The 21,066-nt window shown below is 46.8% G+C and overlaps 2 protein-coding genes across 9 annotated transcripts in view; both read right to left on the bottom strand.

The window, feature by feature from the left end:
* Positions 1 to 1,063: 1,063 nt before the first annotated feature.
* Positions 1,064 to 4,348, bottom strand: HOPX (HOP homeobox). Of its 2 annotated transcripts, XM_042812672.1 has the most exons (3): positions 4,239 to 4,348; positions 3,844 to 4,012; positions 1,064 to 1,750 (listed from the first exon to the last, which is right to left on the bottom strand). In XM_042812672.1, the coding sequence occupies exons 2-3, from the start codon at positions 3,985 to 3,987 to the stop codon at positions 1,673 to 1,675; spliced, it is 222 nt and encodes a 73-aa protein (XP_042668606.1). In that variant the 5' UTR covers positions 3,988 to 4,012; positions 4,239 to 4,348; the 3' UTR covers positions 1,064 to 1,672. The 2 variants fall into 2 exon arrangements, with proteins under 2 accessions (XP_042668606.1, XP_042668605.1); XM_042812671.1 differs by lacking the exon at positions 4,239 to 4,348 and having other exon boundaries at positions 3,844 to 4,213.
* Positions 4,349 to 9,177: 4,829 nt separating this feature from the next.
* Positions 9,178 to 21,066, bottom strand: part of SPINK2 (serine peptidase inhibitor Kazal type 2) — a 52,332-nt gene continuing 40,443 nt past the window's right edge. The window contains exon 5 of one of the 7 annotated variants that reach the window (XM_042812670.1): positions 9,178 to 9,962. The gene's annotated coding sequence lies outside the window, so the exon portion shown is untranslated. Of the gene's footprint in view, positions 9,963 to 12,381; positions 12,422 to 14,718; positions 15,256 to 18,265; positions 18,591 to 18,802; positions 18,835 to 20,181; positions 20,320 to 21,066 lie in introns of those variants that run through there. The other 6 variants (XM_042812664.1, XM_042812666.1, XM_042812667.1 and 3 more) reach the window with 6 other exon arrangements.

The following is a 21,066-nucleotide window of genomic DNA, read 5'->3' as shown; positions in this document are numbered from 1 at the left end:
AATAAGGTAAGTGCTCAGCATAAAGCTAGCAGCCCTTTACAGCTGTGGGGGAGATGGGCTGAGTGTGCCCCTTTTTAGACAGGGAAGAATGGTCCCAACAGAGACATAATACATTTGTATGTTTTTAAAGGTGCATTTCACACCCTTACTGTTCTTACCAGGCTTCTATGGGAAAACTAAGACAATCTAGACCCTCTCATGGGATGCTACAACATCTCTGCCATGCCCAAGGATAGTGGCATTCTTGGGTATGGGTATTAGTGCCACACTTTACAGGGCAAACCTAGAGCTTCAGTTGGGTCGAAGTGTGGGTTGGTTTGGCTGCTGGATGGGAGCAGCACAGCCTAAGCAGGACATGGCACAGGAGAAAATGATTTTATGTGTTTCTAGTGAGTTTAGTGTGCTTGGCATTGGCAATCCAAGCATTGGCTGGAGATACTGATGTGATAGTGATGCTCTCCAGCAAGGAATAAAATGAACATACCACTGCAGGAGAATAAATGAATAAGCAAAAATGAGGATTCTAAGCACATGCCAGTTTAAGTGCCAGTCAATGTATCTTAATCTTCTCTGCATTAAGCTGATTCCTTCAGGAGTAGTAGAGGCAGGTGACTACAAACTGGAAGAGGATTTATCAGGGGATCCACTAATTGACTCACTGATCTACTAAAGAGAGGATTTTGATCCCTATTGTACAAGGTAAGGTCACTAGGTAATAATGCTTGTTACTTTTCAGTCTGTCCTGTACCAGAATGGACCAGAAACTGGCCTCTGTGAAGAGCCCCAGCACTGTCACTCTGGCTTGTGAACAGCCATAAAGGGGCTGGCAGCTGGCCTCTGACCCTGCAGGGAATCCCCCCAAACAGCATCTTGCTACCCCACGCCTGGGCTGTGTGCTGTGGATGGATGGAGGGTGCCCTAGACCAGAGGTTGCCCAACTCTGTGGCAAGAGGGGAAAAACCCAGCGCCTGCTGACCCCGTTTTGGAGAAGTGTTATCCACCCAGAGGAGTGTGCCTTCTGTTCCTGGGGCAGGGAGCATGGGAAGGGACACAACATAGCATCTCTCACCAAAAATCTTTGGTTTTTATTCACACTTTGGACAAAGAAAAGACCAGTTCTCTCCCTTCGGTTATCTTTAACAGAAATGTGAGACATACATTCAAGGGATCTTGGCTCAGTCTGTTAATGATGTAGGCTTTTATCTTGTCAACATCCAGAGCTGGCATGGGCACCTTAAATTAACCAAGACACCACAAGAACAAGACATCAAGTTTTCCAATTGCCCTCCTCTCTGGATGCTCTATATACTAAAGCTAGCATGCATGCTTTGCCTCTTGGGATAATAGGGAAAAGAAATCTCTATTCTTCCCCCCTGTGCTTGAACGTTTCATGGCAGCTTTTCCATGAGTCCAGGACAAGGGCATGAGATTTCCTGGCCTGTGCAGCTGCTATTAATGGGAACTGCTAGACGAGTTACGCAGCCATCAGAAGCTGTATACACATATACATACATATTATATATATATAATCTTCTATAAATAAAAATTATGTTAAATATCAGGGTATTGCTTTGTATCTTGAAACCTTTTGTGACAGGAGAACCCCAAGTAAACCCACTTTGAAGATCTTCACCATTGTTTACAGCATGGATGGGGCCAGGAGCAGCATCCTCTAGTCCCTGACAGACCCACATTCTGAGGGCAGCCCTTCAGACTTCCTCCATTCTGCCAGGCGCTGCTTGAACCATTTCTGGAAGGAAAAAAAAAACAACAACAGAGACTGAGTGCAGTGGGCTGAGCAAACATTCAGAAAGCCTTGCAAAAGGTGCAGATGGGGCCAGCATGTGGAATGAGGTGAAGGAAACTCAGGGTGCTGCTTTTAGCGAGGTGTTCATAACCAGAAGGTTTTGTCAAATGTGAGTACATCTCTTTCAGGCCTTTTCAGACCTTGACAACCTGTGTGAGTCCTCATTTTATTGCTGTGAGTCCAGATTTGCCTTACAAACAGAGTAAGTAGGCTAAACCTCCTGGGTAGTGTCTGCAGCTGTAGCAGTGAAACATTCACCGCAGGTCCCAAAATGACAGGAACCAAAAGTTAACTTGCTTCACGAAGACTGAGAGGAAAAACACAGGTGACACTGCAGATTTAAGGACAAACAGATTCTTAAGGTGGGTTAAAATTTATCTTAGTCTTCAAATAATATTAATTGCTACATTATTTTTTATGACCTGGCATCTCTAACCCAGCTCCCAGACCTGCTGGTGCCACTTCAGCTCAGCTGCAATTTGAAATGCTGGACAAAAGCAGTTGGATAAAGCCACAACACCTCCGTAAGAAGAATAACTCGTGCTGGAAGCACAGCTCAGGCTTGTCTTTAGGCATTTGCCTGTGACATGCTTTGTTGCTGCTCATTCTGTTGCTATATTTGTTCACAGCTATTTTTGAAGCCATTCCAGTCACTAATGATACAAACATGGCATTCAGCGCAAGTGGCCGTTGCGCTAGCTCTGCCTTAAGCTGCATCCAACGAGCTGATTGCCTGCCTGCCTGCCTCCTAAAAAATTTCACTTCCTGTCTCAAACCATCATGTCCTGTTGACTCAGTACATCTGCATCTTGATTTTACTGGCATTAAAATGCTTGCTATATCTGGCCAGTAAAGCACTCCAAGTGTCAGGAGTGGTGAGTCTGTGCCATACGCAATGCAGGCACATCGCAGCTCAATCCTGATCCTATTCCTAACGTGATCTTCATCTTCAGAACTCTGGGAGCGCTCTGGGTGTTACACCCAGTATCCTTTACTGGAACAGGCTAAATACTGGCATTGCTTGCTTGCCTCTCCTGCCCCTTGGCTTTGCCCAGGGAGAACCAGGCTTGGCAACTCTGCAAAATGCTGCACTTTTTCTGTGTATGCGTTTGATTTCTATGCCCAGGAAACCTGCTATCTAGGAGTTCATAACGCATCTGCATCAAAACAGGAGCTGCTCTGCAGCCTGGTGTTGGGAAGGAGCTGGTTGCCTTTGAGACCCAGCAGGCAGCCAGATGGAGCACAAGGCACTCAGCAAGTCCCAAGCAGAGGCAGCCTCTTTAGAGACCTTCATGTCCCTCAGAGAGGCTGACAATTTTTCCTAACATAATATTCAGGGATGGTGGACTATCTAACTGCAGTGATGAAGAGCTGGCACAGCTTGGGTATTTCCCACAGCACATCCTGCAAGAACTGTATCTATCCTGCATCTGTTTTAAAATGACCACAATTCTTCTTACCACAAAACCAACGGTCATTTGGGTACCTGGGACTCTCAGAAGGAACTATGAGGACTATTAGGTTGGAAGGAATGGACAGCATGCATGGCCCTGCTGCCAGCTAGTGACACACAGCAGGTGATGAAAGTGCCAACCGCCCAGCCCAGCCTGGGGTTGGGGCATTGGAGCCACAAGGAAACCAACAGGGCATCCAGCTGTGATTTGGGAAGCCCAGGTGGCTGCGGTTACAGGGGAAGGGGCTTTGGGGATGCAGGGGCAGGAACTGGTGGGGTGCAGGGAGGAGGTGGGGTTCAGCAGGGCTCCATGGGTGCAGTGTGGGGTAAGAAAAGCAAAGAAGGCTTGTGGGTGCAGTAGCGTGCAGTATATGAACGTAAGAAGGGAATATGTGGGTCACAAAGGGGTACAGGTGGTGATGGGGTAGCATGAGAGGTACAGCAGGGAGTTTGTGGGGACAGAAGATACAGGGTGTATGATGAAGAACAGAGGACAGGGTAGGCAGGAGCTGTGTAGGGTGCAGAGGCATGTGTGGAGAGAGCAAGGCCAGTGCCAAGGGGAGGCTGAGGGGTGCACACTCACCAGGGTCTGCTCTTCAGAAAGCCCGGTCTCTGCTGCAATGAGGCACAGCGTGGTGGGATCAGGATGCTTGTTCACCTTGCAAAAATTGTACTCCAGGATCTCTAGCTGCTCCTCAGTAGGAGTCACTGACTTCTCTGTGGCCATTTCTCCTGGATGGTGGGGTCAGGCACTACAGAAAGGGGCTGGGGTTATTGCCAAGGCTGAGACTGGAGAGATTATGCTCGCTGAGCCCCAGCTTAGGCATCCCTGTCGCCAGCAGCTCCCTCTTCCCCAGTGGCCTCTGGCCGAGGCAGGGCACAGCTCCTTTCCCAGCCCTGCCCCTCCCTGCAGTGCCTGCCTCAGTTTCCCTGTGGCGGCAGCTGCATGCCCAACAGCACCCAGCAGTGCTTCCTCACCATCCCCAGCCGGCAGGAAGCTGTAGCCTCTCTTCTGCTCAGCAAGCCTCTCTGCTGCTGGATTTATAGCCAGCGTGACTCCCGTGGGGACGATTCCTGTTTACAGCCGTATTTAGACTTGGGCGTCACTTGGGAGTGATGTCACAGCAATGAGTGCAGTGGGGGAGGGTTCGTTTAAAGTCATTAATTTAAATATATATATACATATTCCATGGGACAGGGGATAGCGTCTGGCATCCAGCCATGTTTTCACTTCTTCCCAGCCACCATGCAAGTTTGTGCAGGGGAATCACAAGCCAAAAGATGAAGGAGACGTTGGGAACAAAACATTTTGGACAAGCCCCACATCTCTCTTCTGCAGGGTTCTACGTGTGCTCCCGCCTGGCAGAAAGGCAAGCCAACTGAAACCTGAGGACACACAAGTCTTTTGATTGTGAATTGCCTCTGTGTTTCTGAAACTGAGCTGTGGGGCGGTGGCAGGGGAGGAGCTGAGTTCAGAAATGTGGCCATTCTCGCTCTGCTCTCCTGCTTTCTCCATGTCTCTGCTGGGCCACCCACTGCCCACCTTCCCTGCCTCCACAGATTCTCCTTCCTTTTGGCTCTGGAGATGTAACCTCAATGCCAATATCACCAATTGCGCAGCTTTAAAGCCAACTGTTTTCCCAGTTGAAGGATAACTATAACCCACAGTGTACCCTGGAGCATATCGGGTGCCTGAGAGCTCTCACCTGAATGGCAGCACTGCTGGAATAGGGCTTGGCTCCAAAATCGCCTTGCAGGTTGCAGGGAGCCAGCTGTCCTGTTCACACAAGAAGCTGGGGAGAAGAGCCTTGTCCCCAAGCTTTATCATAAGATGCAAATGCCCCACTGAGCCTCCTTTGCTGAAGATCGTTTTGACAAATAAAAAGATTCTTTGGCATTTGTATAAGGTCTTATAAATTGAGCTTGTTGTGAGAAAGCCTGCTCTACTTTAGTCACTTGGTAAATACCGATTGTTACACAGTTGTTGCTTAAGGCTCGAGCAACTTTTGTGGAGTCATAGAACATCCCGAGTTGGATGACACACAGGGATCATTGAGTCCAGCTCCTGGCTCTACACAGGACCACCCAAAATCCAAACCCTATGTTTGAGAGTGTTGTCTAGATGTTTTTAGGACTCCACAGCTCAGTGCTGTGACCATTACCCTGGGGAGTCTGTTCCTTAGACTCAAATAGACCATCCCTCCCGATGCAGCTCCATGCTGTTCCCTGCTCCCTGTGAGGAGCTGTAGCTGCCATGAGGTCTCCCCTCAGCCTCCTCTGCTCTGGGCTGAACAAACCCAGGGACCTTAGCCTCTCCTCATACATCTTCCACTCCAGACCCTTTGCCATCTTTATAGCGCTAAGCATGATGCAGTGTGCTGGGGATGGCACAATTCACTGTCATGGATGGACCAGGAAGAGGTGGCCCTGAGCCACAGGTGCAGCAAGCTGAGCTGTCCCTGCCTGCAAAGCACTGGCTGCAGGCCTGGTAGCAACAGCAAGCAGACTGTAATGGCACAAGCTTTTTTCAGAGGAACAGGGAAAAAGCAGGTAAAGCTCTGTCCTGCGAGCTGCTGGGAGCCTGGTGGGTGCTGCTTATGTGGCTGGAGGTTCTTTGAAGGCTCTCTGCAAGAAATGCATGGGAAAGAAGTTCCTTGGGACCTGAGGCTCTGCTCTCCAGCAGTATGGAGAGCAGGCTCACCATCAGGCCCAAGTGTAGTGGATGCCACAAGTTCATCTGCTCCTCCATGGTCACATCAACTCCACACTACCTGCCAAACGGCTCCTCACAGCCCATCACCTCTGGATCATGCGTCTAGCCTAAGCCACCAGCAGCAACGGGTCCTAGTAATTTATAAATCTGCATTTGCAGCCTGCTGCACTAATGAGCATTAATGTCTACGCACCGCTTTGCATAACAAACGTGTGCCTCTTAACTTTCCTGTTTGATCTTTATGGTTGTGATAATCCCCACGTTTCCGAGGTGTATTCCCATAGGGCACAGTGTCTTCTACCTGCTGGCAACCTCAGGCCTTCAGGCTGCACAGGTCCACTCACCTGCCTAGGAAGGATGGTTTTAATGCTTACATTTCTTTAAACCTGGCAGAAAGATGGAGAACCACAACAGTTCTGCTCTACTGCTGAAAGGCACCACTGCTAGCTTTTTTTTCCTGCACTGGAAAAAATATATTTTCTACTGTAAAGGATGCAAGCGACCTCTGCATCTTTCAGAAATACTGTAGGACCATGGCACTTGTCCAGCTCTGTGACAGAGGGTGGCACACCCCAACCGAAATGGTGTGCCGGATATCAAAGTAAAACCACAGCACCAAAAACACCTGGTCTGCTACATGTGCCTGTAGCTGAAGAGAGGAAGTCACATTTTAGTCTTGGTTTTAGGTGGAGCAATGTGAGAATAGCCACCAGCTGCAGCGTGAAGGGGGCTGCAGATGCTCCAACCAGCATTGCTGTGCACACAGAGGCTGTGCAGGCAGTAGCTGCTGCTCTTAGTATGGCTGATGGCGCCCAGCTTGGAGCGAGCAGACAGCTAGCAATGGCCAGCAGACACACATTGCAGCAGAAGAAAAGCTTATTAGATAGTGAGAACAAAATCTTGAGAGTGATGGGGGAATCATAAATGGGACATGGCCAAAGAGGTGAGGGCACCTCCATGCTTGGGGATGTCTGAGAATCAGCTTGGCAAGACCCTGTGTGACCTGAACGAGGGGTGAATTTGGGGCAGGAGGATGGATGTAGACCTTCCCTCCAGAGACACTCAGGGCTGGGCTCCCAGTTTCAGCCTAAGCAGGAAGGGGCATCCCCTCAACCTCCAGGATGCCAGTCAAGCTCTGGTCATGCTGTCAGTATATACTACCCTGGCAAAAAAAAAAGGAAAAAAAAAAAAAAAAAAAAAAAAAGCAGCCTCTTTTCTGGAAATGAGATGATTTCTCTTTGCTCAGCTTTGCTTTTTTGAAAGACAGACACAATAGCTGGCTGGATGTGCAGCTTTCTGACTGTTTACTGCACCCGAAGCCCCTGGAAAACGCTCAGAGCAGTAACTCCTGCCAAACTGGTGAGATCTCATGTCCACTGCTGGGCTTATCAGGCCCCTTCCCCATGTTCTGATTGAAATAGGAATGCAGGCACCTGTTTTTGGCTTGCAGCTATTTACTAACACTGCAGAGATCAAAACAGTGAGCTGTTCTCCATGCAAACAGGACCTCCTGCTCTGTGTCCCATCCTGAGCTTTGCTCTGCCTCATGCTGAGCCGGAGCATGGCTGTGGATAACATCAGCCAGCACAGTGCACAGGATAAGGTGGGGCTGAGGCTTTAAAAATAAACCAGACCCCACCATAAATAAGGAAAAGCCACCTGTCATGCATCCTGTAAACCGTCCGTTCAGTCTTTCAGAAGATAATATCGGATGGGAACAGCACAAACAGTGCAGCAGCTGCTGCAGCCGAGAAAAGTCCCCTGGTGCTCCCTGCCTGGGGTCTCTGCCTGCCCCTGTTCCAGCACAGAGCTCTCCCATCACAGCCTTGTGGTGCTGCTCCAGCCCCTCCAGTGCTAATAATGGTCAGCCCCTGCATTGCCCCCCATCCCATTCCCAGATGCAGATCTGCCCCAGCATCCCCAGCTCAAAGCTTGCACTTACCTAGAGCTGATAGGGACCAAAAGTGTGTAAAAGAAACACCCCACAGGTCCTCGGGTGACTGCTTAAGTACTTGCGTGTGTGTGACAGGCGGAGGCCTGAAAAACCTGACGCAAATCGCAGGAGCTTCTGAGATCCACAGCTCTTCTTGGGGCTGGTAATTCAGGTTTGGCACTGATCTCCTTGGCAGAGCTCAACGCATGGTTAGACGTGCACCGGGGCCCTTGGGAGGGGTGGCATGGGGAGCTGCTTGGGCTCATCATTGCACGGCTAGGAGACACCTTCCTAATGGGGCATCATGCCGAGGGGCTGCTTCCTGTGGGTTTAGGGGAATCATAGAATATCCAGAGCTGGAAGGGACCCATAAAGCTCATCAAATCCAGCTCCTGGAAGGGACTCATAAGGCTCATCGAGTCCAACTCCTGGAAGGGCTTCCTTCTCATCTTACTTTAATTCCCTGTAAATGGTTTGTCCAGACTTAAGGCTCTTGGCTTTGGTCAGCCCTGAAATGCTGGCAGGCTGAGAGAGAATAGGATCAGATCCTGAATCTGTGCTGCTGCTACAGGCAGGGTATGGGAAGTGGGACAGGACACCTCCTTTGCTATAGACCTGTCCTCTCACAGGTGGCAGTGCCTGGAAGCCTGCAACCCTCACTGAGGAGGATGGGGAGCATCTGGCAGTAGCTTCCAAAGAGGCATCCTAGAGTGTGAGAAGAGGGGGAGACAATTTTCTCTCAGCTTCCAGTCAGCTGGAAGAGGATGCTGGAAAATCAGAGGCGATGGAGAAAGGACTGACAATTGCAATGGCTGAGCTGATCTGCCAGAACAAAGGAAAACTGGCAGTGGATGCAAAATAATGCTGTGAAGTTGGCTGGAGCCTTGCCCCAGGGTAGAAGCAGCTGGACAAACACAAGCACAAAGCCTAGCATGTGTTTAGCAATGAGACAAAACCGGTGCTGAACTTTGAGTCGTTTTGTAGTGTGATAGGAGACGTGGGCTAAGGCATAGGCATTGCAAAAGTGTGGGTATTGCAAAGAGATCTCTGACGAAGTGTGGTCAAACCAGTGTCGATATTCCTAGCGGGACAGCACTTATCAAGCAGAAGTGCTTTTACTACAGTGAGATTGCATGACAAACTCAGTGGTGCTGGGAGAAGAACTTCCTGGGAGAAGGCCTGATCATGCTGTATTGGGCCAGCACCCAGCCAAGAGGATACATCTCGTTTGTAGCTGGTGCAGAGCAACAGGAGCAGGGGTTGCCATGAGTGAGGGCAAGCAGGTCAATGAGATGTGGCTGGAGGGATAGGGGTGCAGGCCCAGCTGCTCTGCTTGCAATTGTGAACTGTGATTTACTCTCATGTAAGTGCCCCAAACATTGAAAAATGTGAGTAATAGGAAGGACTTCTCTCTTCCATTGTTTATTGCTATGAACAGAGAGAAAGTCTTTAATGTGGAAAAAAAGAACTATTTTCCTTGTCTCTGAATCCAGCCCAGACTTGCACAGGGAGCGGTGGCAGTGAAGTATTTCAGGCTGAGACGTGCCACTGAAATGGCATCAGAGCTGCTGGGAGTCCTGCAGCAACAGCACTAAAGTCATGTCGTGAAACTGCCTGTGTCTGGATGGCAAAACCTAATGCTTTTCTGATCCTGAAGTCCTTTAGGATTCCACTTCATGGGAGAAAGTCAGAGTACTGCTGGGGTTCGTGCCTCACCTGGAAAACATCCTGGCCCCAGATGCAGTCCCTTTGACAGGAAAAGTCAGATTAAAGAAACAGCATATAGACTGCCTCCAGGCCCATAAGGAGTCTTCCTTCCTTCAGGGGAAAAAGTGCAGCTGGTGTGATGTGCGCTCAAGAATTTTGCATCATGCCATGGCACTGCAGTGAGCAACCGGCAGTTGCAGCATATGTTTGGCATCCCACTTGTCAGGACTCATCTCGGAGAGGCTTGGCTATCATCCAAGCACTTGCACTACAGAAGCGTGTTGGCTGGAGACGCTGTGTTTGGAGAAATGCTCACATAGCTCACGGCCATCCTGGCTTGATTATCCCCCTACAGAAGCGTGGAGACAGGATGGAAAAAGGTTGGAGAGGACAGCAGAGAAGTGACCTGTGCACTTTCCCAAAACTTCTTCCACCCCCTGAAAACCAACATCAGAAGGAGAACAAAATCTTCCCTTCTCCCTGTGACACACAAATGCAAAAGGAGACTGCAAAAGCCATCTTCTGATTTGCTTTCCTTTTTTGTTTTGTTTTGGGTTTGTTTTTAAGTGATGTGCTGGGGTTTCTGGCTACACAACTTCACAGAATTTTTTGGCTTCCATTCAGTTAGTTTCCTAACTGGTCAGTACTGACTCAAAGGATATCTCTGGCAGCTGATGATGTTCCTCCTGAAAAAACCACTTGCCCCAGAAAAGCACAGAGTTGCTCCACAGAAGTGCAAGCAGCTAACAAAAGCCTTTGCTGAAGGCTCTGAAACACAATAACTGTATTGAATCATTGATCTTTCAATCAAAAAGCTGGCAGAACAGCACCAAAAGATGCATAGAACAACTTCGTACCAAAACAGCCTTCCCCCAGAAAAGGACACCTGTGGGGCAATGCTGTTCCCCAGCCTTCAGGCTGTTCCCTTGCTGTAGTTCTGGAGGACACTGGCCAACTCCCCTTGACCAAAGAGGAGCTTCCCTGGAGCTTTTGCTATCCCCATTCCTGAAGCAGGGCTGCCCGCTGCTCCTCCAGGCTGCACTCTCCTGTAGGGTTTGTTTGTGTATTTTTTTTTTCCCCAGTAGACTGGGCAGAGGCTGTCTCTCTTCAGCACCAGAACTGATTCAGGCCAAACAAACACAGATCAGGTATGACTTCCAATAAAATCCCTGCTATTCCTTTTATCCACTGGATACCGCCACGCAGATGGAAACTGCAGCACTTTATTGCTTCTCCAGTTGTGCCAATACTTCTGAGAGAACAGTGTAATCTCTTTGGTATTTCCATGTGCAATCTCTGCCTCGGGTACAGTCTTTCTCCATCCTTTTCTCCCTCTTACTAACCAGATTGTTTTGAAGTTGCTAAAATAGGCTCTGATGCTTGCAGTTCCCTGCCAGGAGGCTTTTCAACAGTACTGCCATGGCTTGCAGGTAGAGCAGGTCCTAGCATGTAGAAAGCCAGCTGGGCATCACATGTGCAAGCTGCCTGGTGTACCCAGCCCAGGAATATGTTGGATCCACCACCAGGGATCAGGAAGGCGGGGAGGGGTAGGAGGAGATGAGCAGATTTTCTCTATGCTCCTCCTGGAGTGAGAGGAATGTGAAGAGGAATAAGTGCTCTTCCAGTGAGTCAAAGGGTTGTGCATTTTTCAGGGTGAAAGTCAGGGAGCTGGGAGCGAGGAGATGCCTATAGAAAGCCATCCCTTAGGATTAGGGCAAAGCTGTTAGGTTTCCAAAGTCCTGACTCAAACACTGATATGCAGGACAGTGAAGGGACTTTACTCCTAACTAGAGCAGGGACTTATTCTGACAGGTGTGTCACCAACGTGGCCTTTGGCTGCAGACATGCTGACCAGAAAGACTAGGATAGTTAGAGGGATGAGCACAAGCACCCATGAACATCAGTCTGCAGCTGTGCTCAGGTACTTCCCTTCAGCACTCACAGCAAGGGACAAGGACCACATTTCCCCTGTGCAGTCCCCAGGCCAGGCAGCCCATCAGCGCCATGCTCACCAGGACCAGCCACCATCCCTGGCCTCTCCAGTGTTTTTTTGTTTTAGTTTTTTGGTGGTGGTGTATCAGCAACCTGAGCCCTGTGGGAAGCATCCATCAGTTAAGAGGTGGCTTTCTGTGCTGTCCTCCCATCAGGCTGGTGGCCTGCTGGCTGTAAGGGGCTGGGCAGGTGCCCATGCCTACAGGTTTTGGCTGCTAGGCCTTGGTGGGACCTGGCCCTTGTGATGGTGGTGACACTTAACCAGCAGCAGCTTGGTTTCTGTCAGACCAGTTTGGACACCTGCAGTGAGGTAACCACCAGCTGCTGAGGTGTCACCACAAGCCTGAAGGCTGTCTCTGGGGGTAACCCCATGTAAAACATCCAGCATTGCTGGAGCACCATTGGGGCCCTTGTGGCACCTGCAGATGACCAAATACTTCCCAACTAGAAGGGCCCCAACCACTGCCCCCAGCCAGCCATTCCTGCAGCTCCAGCTGCTGGTTCCTGCTGGGACACTACATTTGCCAGTTGTACAATCAGTAGGTGTATAGAGGTTAGGCTAAGTAGGATTATTGCAGTGGAAAGATAATAAACGAAAAATGCTCACCGGTGTTGGAGGCTCACAATAAACTCCACAAGGAGTGATCTCCAGAAAGAAAGCCTTCCTCAGTAGCAGTCAGCACTTAAGTGGGAGTCGGGCTCCACCTCTTCCTCTCATACAGGTGAATTGCCTTTACCTGTGCTCCTGTGGCTGACTCATTGCTTGCCTCAGGTGGTCAATCAGAGGTTCGGGCTGTGATCAACAGTTCCCATAAACTGTTAAAGAGCGTAAGCAAAAAGATGGGTGCCTGTTGGCATGGGGAAGCACCCAAGAAACCTTGCTCACACATCTGTGAGCAAAACTGTAGTGAAACATTTGTGTGAATACTGTTTATCTGTCTATGCCTCCAAAGCTGGGTAGACTCGGACAAAACGTTTCCGTACCTTGGTTTTAAAACCAGTGTTGAGACAGACTGATGTTAGAGCTTGGGAACACAGGTCAGCAGTTGGAAATGCTTCACCCAAAGCTGTCTGGTTACCAGCTGCAAGGGAAGACAAGCGGAAAGCGATGCCTTGCGAGCACTGCTGGGAGGTGGGAACAGGGGCAGGCACAGCAATAAGGAAGGCAGGAGGTAGAGACAGGCACTCTCCTCTGTCTGCCAGCTGTCAGAGATCTCTGTGACATTAACTTATAACATGTTTTAGCCTGTAGAAACCTGACTTTTGCTGCTGGCACCGAAAGTGTCACAGTTAGCTGGGTTCTAGCTGCCAACAGTCTTCTCCACACGGCTGACTAAAGCAGGTATGCTCATGGCAGACTCGTCATTGCTCAAACAGCCTTGATGCCACGATGTTGATGCCTTGATGTTTCCAGTTATTGGGAGTTTCCCTGTTCCTATAGAGAGGAGAACCCCTGGGTGCTGTAGGAGGCAGCATTGTGCATTAGCTTAGTCTGGGTCATGTTAAATTCCCCAGTACAGCAATGGTGACTGTTTTGTCCATTTAACACTGTGGGGAGCTGCCGTGATTCTTAACTACTCTGTAGTGGAGGTAGCTGGGGTTACTGCACAGTGTTTATTCCACGTTTGAATTTATATGGGCTAGGAGCCTGAGCAGGAAAGTTTTGCTGGAGAGCAGTAAGCTTCCTACTGGATTTCTGTGGTCGCTTTCTCATGAAGGTCTTCTGTCAGCACAGTGATGAGGCTGCATTAGCACTGCAGAGTAAGGATCACTCAGCCTCAGACGGGAGTTCAGCCCTCCCAGTACAGAGAGCACCAGCAATGCACTCACACTCGAGAATGTGTCTGGAAAGAGTCGAGTGGGAACACGCATATTGGCATGGGGCAGTGAAAAATCTGGTTCATTTTATCTGTGGTGAAAGCAGCCCTGTTTGTAGAAGGACAACTCATGTCCCTAGTCTCCTGCTTATGGCCAAATTTCTCCTTGAGAAGAGCTCTTGGCTGTGCCAGTGGAGCTGGCAGAAGTACGTAATTGTGCAGGAGCACCCTTGAGTTCCTTCTCTCTCTTCTTTTACATGTGCTGTCTCACTTGGCCCTTTTCTTCCTTTTAGAAAATGCTAAAAGCTCACCTTCTGTCCATTACAGCAAAATGTTCCATTTACAAGGCCATAAATCACTTCTATAAATATAAATATCATTGTTTAAATATTAATAAATGTTAAGAAATACTGGAGATCGAAGACAATGTCTGCTAATTTTTCCATGCTGAAAAGTACCTTTTGCACCAGAGACTGTCACAGCTGCAAGAATCAGACCGGTGCACACCCAGCACATGGGGAGCCCAGGGACAGATATGCCCAATAACTGGGACTGTACTGACCTTCTCCAAGTGAAAGCACTAGGAGAAGTACTGAAGGTGATTGCAGGTCACTGCAAAGAGAGCTGTGTGCTCCCTGTAGAAAAACTGGGAGAGGGAGCAGCACCACAGCAGTCTGCTAAGAGACAGCTGCTAGCCTTGGCCTTTAGATAACAACAAAACAAAACAAAGAGCTAAGTTTTAGCAACTGATTTTTTTTTTTCCTCACAAATTTTGACCTGGCCTTCTCTGCAGGATCTGCAGTAAGATCACAGTGTGGCCAACCAGCTGCTCCTGACATTGCTGAGCATCCTCTGGCAAGAGTGCTAGAACAGGGTTCACAATACTGTTCATTTACAGCATCAAGAAAACATGTTGGTGAACTTGACATTATCTCTGAAGGTGGATCCCACCTCCTGAACCCTCTTTAGCTGGTGCCAATATGCTGTCACTGGTAATCTCTGAAGAAACAACATCCTTCATGTCCTTTGTGAGAAGCAGCTTCCTTGTGCTTTCTCAGTGATGAAGTGTAGGTCACTCAAGAGCTTCTCACTGTTCATGTCTCTCCCTTTTTTTTTTTTTTTTTTTTTTACCATTTCTTCCAAGGGTTAATGTTTTTTAGAAACGATTCCAGAACAGATATTGGGCCAAGAATCCATTTTTTGTGTGTGCATTTTTCCTCTGTATCTGCACTGATTTCAGAGACCGGATTTTAGCAAAAAACAGCATTTATTTTTCTGAATCTGCTCAGTCTCTTTTCAGTCATGCACAGCCTTTCACCAGCATCTTCTCACCTGGGGGCAGCAGAAGAAAGTCAGTTTCACCTTCTCAGGTGCTCCACTGACCACACTCCCCAGACCTCTCACTGCCATCTGCTGTACAGCACTGTTGGTGTCCCACAGTTTCTTCATCAAGGCATCAAGAAGAACTTAAGGTTAACAATGTCATCTCAACTTGCCACTGAGGTCTCCAAACACATACTACAGGATGACAAGTAGCTCATTTGTCTGCCCATTACAAACTTAGTTTCATTTCTGTGCTGCTGTGATGTGTACCACTCAGTCAGATCACTAGCTCTGCAGTAGGATATCAGCTTGTAGGGGTTACCCGCGCTTTGCAGCTTCTTTTGATTGCACATGTGCCAGTTTGAGCTAACTCCTGTTTTCAGCCAGTGTTACTGACTCTCAGGCTGAATCAGAGGTCTGAGTGCATTGAGAACTGTCACGGGACAGCAGCATTCCCATTGCTATGCTGGGTGTGCAAGAATGCCATTGTGTCATCATGTTAAATACAATCTGTAGGCAAAACAACAAAAGATATTTTTTGTTAGCAGTCAGCAAGGTGTAGGAGAGAGCTGTTGGGAGTCAGCAGTGTAACAGTGAAATTCCTCTCCTTATGCTGCAGTAGGATATAGTTCTGCTTACATTCTATGCCATGTTCCTCGCTCTTGTAGCGAGATAAAAAAGCCATTTTAGAGAGCTGCATCAGAATTGAGAGGAACAGAAAATATTAGATTCATAGAACTGTAGAATCATTAAGGCTGGAAAAAACCTCTAAGAAAAAAAGAACCTCTGAAGTCCCCAAGTCCAACCCCCAAACCATCCTCACCATGCCCAGTAACCATATCCCTCAGTGCCACATCTCATCTGTGTTTCCTGAATACCTCTAGGGTTGTCGACAACACAACCTCCCTGGACAGCCTATTCTGTTGCATCACTGCTCTTTCAGTGAAGAAATGTTTCCTAATGCCCAAACTGAACCTCCCCTGGTGCAACTTAAGGCCATTCCCTCTTGACCTATTGCTGCTGCTTTGTCAGTTATCAATGTACTAGGCTTAAAAGTGCCAAGCAAATCAGCTCAGGCAGATGTTATACTTCCTTGACAGAAAGGTACTGTCCTCAAAAGGCATTTATCTCCCTGAGCATAGCTTAAGCTATGAATTGTCCTGACTTCACCGACTCCTCAGGGGCACACTTGAACTTCTGGATGCCAAAGTCAGAGGTGATGACCTCTTCTGTGAGATTTAGCCTCCTGTCCTGCAAACTCTTAAAGAGATATTCAATCTCTCCAGCGTCTCTAATAGCTTAGCCTCTACAGACAATTTGAGAAGACTAATGGAGCTGTCACAGAAACATATTCTTAAGGGAGCTAGCATTTCTGTGATAAATTGGAGTCTTAGCTCAAAGGTTAAAGAAAAAAAAATTCAAACCTTTCTGCACAGGCTTCTCTTTTGTCTTTCCCATAAAGCAGGAGTGGAACAACAGGGATAAATGAAAAGGTTCTTCCCATTCTTTCCATCTATTGGGACTAAATGTGATCACATCTGGATATGGGTGCAGTTTGGGCTACCCAATAACAAAGACTTTAGGACTTGGAATGAGTCCAATGCAGAGCCACTGAAATGCTTGAAGGACCAAAGCACAGGATGTGCAAGGTGAGGCTGAGAGATCTAGATTTGCACATCCTGGAAAAAAGGAAGACAACATTCCTATCCACAACTACCTACTGGGGAGAAGATGGAGCCAGATTCCTCTTAAAGACTGATGCTGAGATGTTGAGAGGTTACAATACAAAACATGAGACAGTTCTGTTAAATAGTAGGAAGAAATGTTCCCCAGTGTCACAAAAGTCACTCGGGATGTTTTGCAACTGAGGTAGAAACGGAAACCAAGGGCAGATTTACAAAGTTTTTACTAGAAGTTGGCACTATTCCTCTGTTTGTGTCTCCCAGAGATATTACTCTTCTCTAAAGTTGAAGTTTTCTCAAAACAGGTGTTCTGGTGTTTTGTCACACAATCAGTCTGCTGCTCCTAGTACATCCCCTGAAAGCGCTCAGGCCAGTGTTTACAGCTCTAGGCAGAGACAATGCAATCAGTTCCTAACTTCTAGGCAAAATAACTAACTCATTCCATAACCCAGCTGATAATTCAGCTGGTTATTGCGCTACACAACTTGGCCTAGAAGGCACTGCTTGAAAGTGACTTTCTCAGGAAGACTGCTCCTGATTCCAGTCCTGTTCACAGCCCTCTCTGTAGAAGGAGAGTTTAACTCACCTGGCCTTTTCTTTCCTGTTTTTTCTTTTTTATCTTTTTGACTTTTTTACCCCCCATAGGGAGGCTTCTGCTGACATGTATGTGTACATGTTTGCATGTCACCCTCTCTGTGTCCTCCAAGAACTTTTGCACTCTTTCTCCAATCAGATTGTACATAGATCTGATAGATAAATCACAAAGTTTGGACCTGTTGCTGTCCCAAACATAACAAAAATGCGTTGCCTGATGAAGAACAAAGGAAAGAAAGTCAGCAGAAATCCTGGAAATCAGGAGATATTAGTGCTACTGCTCACACAATCATTAAATTCAACTTGCCTACTGTAAAAATATCTTTTGCACTACATGGCCTCAACAGAATTTAAATACAAATCTTTAGTTGATATTGACTGCAAATTTATACTTCACTGATAAGACCATCATCAACTTTCAGAATGTAGTGACGTGAAGTAGTTGAACAAGACCTTGTGTGAAATACTGTGCAGTGAGCTCATCAAGGTCCAGGGGCCTGTAGCTATTCTTCAAACCAGCAAGCAGTTGAAGTGGAGGATCCAGTATTGCAGCCTACATTACCCTTCCTCTATTGCCTTTTCCTCACAGCAGCACAGCATTTCACTGCCCTCACCATGGAGCAGTTCATACACCAGTGACAGCCTGCAAATAACACAATCTTCGACTGCTTTGCAGTGCATGTGGTAAACCAGCGTTCCTCAAGAAAGCAAGTCCTCCTCCCTGCTTCTTGTCTTGTTCCTCGCCCTACTTGGCCAACAAAAGGTCTTGCACCACCCAGCAGACAACTGAATCAGGGAACTCTTACAAAAGACCCAGATGCATTCACCCAGTTGGGTCACCAGACAGCTGACAAACACTGACACAGGGAGGAGGCACTGCAAGGCAGGGAACAGATGGCAGAAGGCGAAGATCCATGGACATGTCTGTGGGTGGATCAGGGTCTGGACTGTGCTGTAGGGTTAGTTCTAGGACAAGTTCCTTTCAAATGCAATGAAACCTTTCAGTTGGGCTGAATGTTTTAGGAGGACTAACATAATTTCGTCAGTGTGCGACTTCCATTTTCCAGCTGAGTATTTTCAAAGCTTCTGTCACAACCTCACTGTGTTTCAGTAGCATTTGGAGCTGAAGTATGAACAATCCTATATACTTCTTCTGCATAAAGTGTTTAACCATAGTTAGCCACTTCACTGCTGAGCAAAGAAGACAACAAAATGAAACAATGCTGAACTCTTTATTTGGCATGCAGGAACAAAGGAGCTCACACCTGCAGAACAAGCACAAGTTCCTAGCCTTTGGTTAATTTCTTTGATTTGGCATCTACCTGCCTCCACTTGTACTTCCTCAGGACACACAATCAATCATTCAAATCAAGTATCCGTATGTCAAAACAGGCAAGTTCTCTGCCAACAGCTGCACAGTGCATCAGCAGAACAGTGGTGATGAGAAAAAATCCCAGGAATGTGCTTAAGACTATTTTTCAGCGTTTCTTTCCATGTCCAGAGACCAAACATATTCAGAAGAGTAGAATGGAGAGGAGCTCAGAGATAGGAGAATGTGTGTTTTCTGGGCTGTTAAATGGACCAAAAAAAATCAGCATTTCTGAAAGACTGAGATCATATAATCATAGAATCGTTTGACTTGGAAGGAATGTCTAAAGGCCATGTAGCCCAACTCGCCTGCAGTGAACAGGGGCACCTACAACTTCACCAGGTTGCTCAGAGGCCCATCCAGCCTGACCTTGAGGGTCTTCTCTGGGTTTTTCTTCTGTGTCACTTAGCATCAATTTGGTTTTCTGTTTGGATCTTTTGAATGCTTAACAGGACAAGAGAACACGTTACGATGATATGTATGGATTTCCCACACTTTTCCTCTTTAAACTATATTTTCAGTTATGTCAGTTTTCTCCTGACTGTTCATTTACACCACCTGATGCCAGCACTAGGTCTTCAGTCCTCTGATCAGGGTCCGATTAGGGAACTAGCAGAAGGTGAAAAGGAGGAGGGAGATTTCTATTTTCTCACAGCCCAAAGACTGTCAGGAAATGAAAACCTACTCTGGTAACATTCACTTGACTACTTGGTACAGGTTCATCCCAGCTGCTTGTGAGGCAAAAATCAGTTATTGTTGTGAGGGCTGAAATAGTATACAAGATCCCTGCTCCAGCACAGTATTCCATATATGCCTTCAGGCTTGTGTATTGCAGAGTCTAAAAGTAGTGTTTGTCAGGAGATGATATAACACAGTTAATACAATCAACTAGGAGGAGTAAGCAAATGTTTCTTTCCCTCATCATGAGCCCATTCTTTTGATAGTTTTTTTTAAGGGCATCCTTCTTCCTCTGCACAGAACTGGAAGGATTCCCCCAAATGTGCACATTTTTCTTCTCCTGGGGCTCAATTAGATAATAAAACTACCATGAGTTTGCAGACCCCCATAGCTAGAACTTAGGAAAAGTTTACCTTGGCTGATCCAGACAGATGACTCGTATACTGTCTTTTATTGACTCTGACATGAGAATTAGCTAGCTCTAAGCTTAGAACAATACAAGTGATTTTAAATTTTCATTACAGTTGCAAACCATAACTTCCAAACACAGAAATGGCAACAAAGGACTTTTCAGCACCTTTGCCTCTTCTACTGGTAATGCAGGAATAGGATAATGTAAGTAAGTCTGAAGCTTCAAATCAACTCTAAATGCTTTTGCTTATAAAGTCAAGAAAAAAAGATACCACATCTCTTTGAAAGGTAGAACATGTTACAAGTGCACCAGAATCTTACAAAACTTCTCACTGGTAGATACTAAAAGCCTTTCAAAAAGGGATTTTTTTTTTCTCAATGTAAACATGAGACTCAGTTACAGAGGCAAATGACTTTGTTTTCTAAGGTTTTGTCATTAATAATGCTCTATCCAGAAACCCATGCTGCTTCTTCAGACCTTTAGATTTTAGAAAATGAAACAACTTTAAAAAAATCGCTATATGATGATAGCAATCAAAGCTGAGACAGATCTCAATGTAATCCTAAGCATAGAAGTGAACACCATAGGTTCATTTCCAAGGCGTCTGTCCACATAATAAAATTACTGCAAAATACTATCCTGTAGAGTTTTTTGCAGCGAACGTACTTGGATTCAATGATGAGAAAAAACAAGTTCACTCTGCCAAGTTTAATGATTTTGACTCTTTATCAGAGCTGTAATGACACTAATAATATGCATGAAAAGAAACAACTCCTACAGAAAATTTAGATACACAAGCAATAATTATTCATAGATCTCTTCTGGACTTTACTGAGAACCTAAAACAAAATGAGATGCAGAAAAAAAAATAAATGCTGCCACCTACTGAGCAATATTAAAACCTACAAATTCACACTTGCCGCTCTGACCAGTCTCCTGTGAGATTTAGACCAAGGTTCCTACAGTTAGAACTCTCCTTTCTGCTCTTGTTCATGGTCCACTGCAACCCAGGACAAACACCACGACTATTTAAAGAACAGGCTAACACTATGCTGGCAGTGAAGGGGAAAGCAGAAGTCCCTGTTGGGTGAATACTCATGGCTACCATGTTAGGGTGTTTTCCAATAGCAAGAGTTTTCAAATGCTAGCAATATATATATATATATATATATGTTATATGTTTTGAGCCTTACATAGGATAGAATCATATAATCATTAAGGTTGGAAATACCATTAAAATCACCATCATGCTTACGTCTGCTCAAACCACGTCCCTCAATGGAACATCTTCCCTCTTCTTGAACACCTCTGGAAACAATGACTGCATCACCTGCCCAGGCAGCCTGTGCCACTCCATCACCACTCTTTCCGAGAAGAAATGTTTCCTAATGTCAAACCCACCCGAACCTTCTCTGGTGCAACTTGAGGCCATTGTCTCTTGTTCTACCACTGTTACCTGGGATTTGATATACTTTTATCATACCCAAAAGAACGTCAGGAACCCTGGCCCTGAAAGAACCTGCCAGAAACTCAAGGAGAGATGCTTTCTACCTTGCTCAAATCAAAGCATGGTAATGCCTCTGGTT

Source organism: Centrocercus urophasianus, unplaced genomic scaffold, assembly GCF_019232065.1.
Source record: "Centrocercus urophasianus isolate 14NV4802_14NV808 unplaced genomic scaffold, USGS_Curo_1.0 seq_13, whole genome shotgun sequence".
Taxonomy (NCBI): domain Eukaryota; kingdom Metazoa; phylum Chordata; class Aves; order Galliformes; family Phasianidae; genus Centrocercus; species Centrocercus urophasianus.
The sequence above is the reverse complement of the archived record's forward strand: the minus strand, read 5'-3'. Positions and strand labels throughout refer to the sequence as shown.